Below are 2,231 nucleotides of genomic sequence, written 5' to 3' on the forward strand. Positions count from 1 at the left end.
TCCAACTTTGTTTTCCATGCATAAACAACCAAGCTAAGTATGAGGCCTTGATAATCGGCCTCAGAACTCTCAATGCACTGGAAGCCCAGAATGTCAAAGTTGTTGGTGACTCTCAATTGCTCATCAGGCATCTGGCCAAGGAATACCGCTGTGAGAGCCAGACCCTACTCCCATATTTGTCACTGGCTCAGTAATGTTTGGACAAGTTTGACGATAGCTCGGTCAAGCATGTCCCACGAGCAGAGAATAGTATGGCAAATGGCCTTACCCAAGCCACGTCAAGTGTGTCATTCTCAAAGGGAGAGGTTGAGAAGGTGTTTATCATCCAAAAGAAAACTTTCTCTTCTGTCCTAGAAGAAGGAGCATTTGAGGTGGGGAATTTGGACGAGGTTCAACTAGATTGGAGGTCCTCGGTCATTCATTATCTCCAAAATCCTGATGCTAGAGTTGACCGAAAGACGAGATATCATGTGTTGAACTATCTTCTACATGGTAACGAGTTGTATAAGCGAGGTCAGGATGATCTCCTACTCAAGTCTTTGGGGTTGAATGAGTCGATGCTCATTATGGCCGAGGTACACGAAGGGATTTGTGGTTCCCATCAGGCCGGAATCCAGATGAGATGCCTACTTAGACGCTATGGCTATTACTAGCCAACCATCTTGTAGGACTATATCAAGTATGTGAAGGGGTGCCAGGCATGTCAAAGGCATGTGCCCATGCAAGGTGTGCCTGCAACACAGCTTCATCCCATCGTCAATCCATGGTCGTTCAGGGGATGGGCCCTTGATCTGATTGAGAAGGTGACTCCCCCATCGGCCCAGGGGCATGTGTTTGTTATCGTGGCAACCGATAACTTTACAAAGTGGGTGGAGGCCGTGCCAATGAAGTTGGTCAGCCAAGCTGACGTGATTAGGTATGTGAGGCATGAGTTAATACATCATTTCGGCCTGCCTGAGACCCTTACCTGTGACAATGGGTTAGTTTTCTCTGGAGGGGAGGTATCTCAGTTCACACGGGAGTATGGTATAACAGTTACCTTTTCAATACCCTATTATGCACAGCGCAACGGTCAAGCAAAGGCAAGTAACAAGGTTATCAAGGTAAATTTATCCAAGGTTATCAATGACAACCCAAGATCCTGGGCGGAGATGCTGTCAGAAGTGCTGTGGTCTTTCATGACTTCAAAGAGGATGGTGATGGGGATGGCCCCCTATGCGCTAACCTTTGGTTATGATGCTATCCTGCCTATGGAGGTGACCGTGAAGTCTCTGCGAGTGGCAAGACATTATGAGATGACCCCAAGTCAGTACAAGGACTCCATGATGGCCGAGCTCGATGATCTGGATGAGGAGCGTCTCTTGGCTCTTGACCGGGTGCAGGCCCAGAAGGCCAAGGTGGCTAAGGCCTATAACAAAATGGTTAGGCCTAAGGCGTTTACTGAATCTGACTTAGTTTTCAAAGCTGTGTTCCGATCGGACACAAGGACCCCAAATTTGGGAAGTGGTCACCCACCTGGGAAGGACCGTTTGTGGTGCATCAGGTCTTAAAAGGGGGGGCATATCGCCTAAGGAGAGTGGATAGCCAAGTGCAGTTAAGGCCGCTGAACGACAAGTATTTAAAGAAGTACCACCCAACAATGTGGGAGGTTACAAAATGATAAAGGCCGATTGCCGGCCACACACAAAAAAATAAAGGAAGAAAAAAGATTGTTCCAAGCCGAGACACCTCGGCCACCACAAATTGACAGGTGCCAAAGGCCAGATCGACAAAGATCGGCCAAAAAGAGAAAGAGTTTCCTACGACATCAAGCAGACTCTGGTTTGCCCTCCAGGTCTCCTTAGACCTATTCTAGCAATTTCTGAACCCTGTCAATCTCCAATCGTGAAAAGGCTACTTGGCGTGAGAGCTTTTCCTCCGTTGACAAGATGATGTGGAACGCTTCATTTTCAATGATGATAGAGGAGACCCCAGTGGCCAGAGCAGCCTTTACCCTTTCCAACTGCTCAGTGACAGCCTTCATATGGCGCTGCAAGTCAGCCAACTCATTCATGAGATCAACTTCCTCTTGCTGATATCCTCATAGCTTGGTCGAGAGGGTTGCGAGCAGGACTTTCTTTTCAGCCTTCAGTCTAGAATTGTCCCTTTCATCTCTCAGTGACTGGAATGCCAGGGGCAGGCTGTGGGCTATCAGGCGAAGGAGTTCTGTGTAGTTGAGGGCTACCGTGCGC

The 2,231-nt window shown here is 48.3% G+C and overlaps 1 protein-coding gene across 1 annotated transcript; it reads left to right on the forward strand.

The window, feature by feature from the left end:
* Positions 1 to 251: 251 nt before the first annotated feature.
* On the forward strand, positions 252 to 1,550 carry LOC122638827. The gene is made up of 2 exons (XM_043831673.1): positions 252 to 575; positions 669 to 1,550. The coding sequence occupies exons 1-2, from the start codon at positions 252 to 254 to the stop codon at positions 1,548 to 1,550; spliced, it is 1,206 nt and encodes a 401-aa protein (XP_043687608.1).
* The last annotated feature ends 681 nt before the right edge of the window (positions 1,551 to 2,231 follow it).

Source organism: Telopea speciosissima, chromosome 9 (genome assembly GCF_018873765.1).
Source record: "Telopea speciosissima isolate NSW1024214 ecotype Mountain lineage chromosome 9, Tspe_v1, whole genome shotgun sequence".
NCBI classification, from domain to species: domain Eukaryota; kingdom Viridiplantae; phylum Streptophyta; class Magnoliopsida; order Proteales; family Proteaceae; genus Telopea; species Telopea speciosissima.

Excerpts from the sequence above, each read along its gene's own strand:
- LOC122638827 (XM_043831673.1), top strand. The coding sequence starts at position 252 with ATGGCAAATGGCCTTACCCAAGCCACGTCAAGTGTGTCATTCTCAAAG. Across the intron at positions 576-668 it reads CGATGCTCATTATGGCCGAG|GACTATATCAAGTATGTGAA; the intron begins GTACACGAAGGG and ends ACCATCTTGTAG.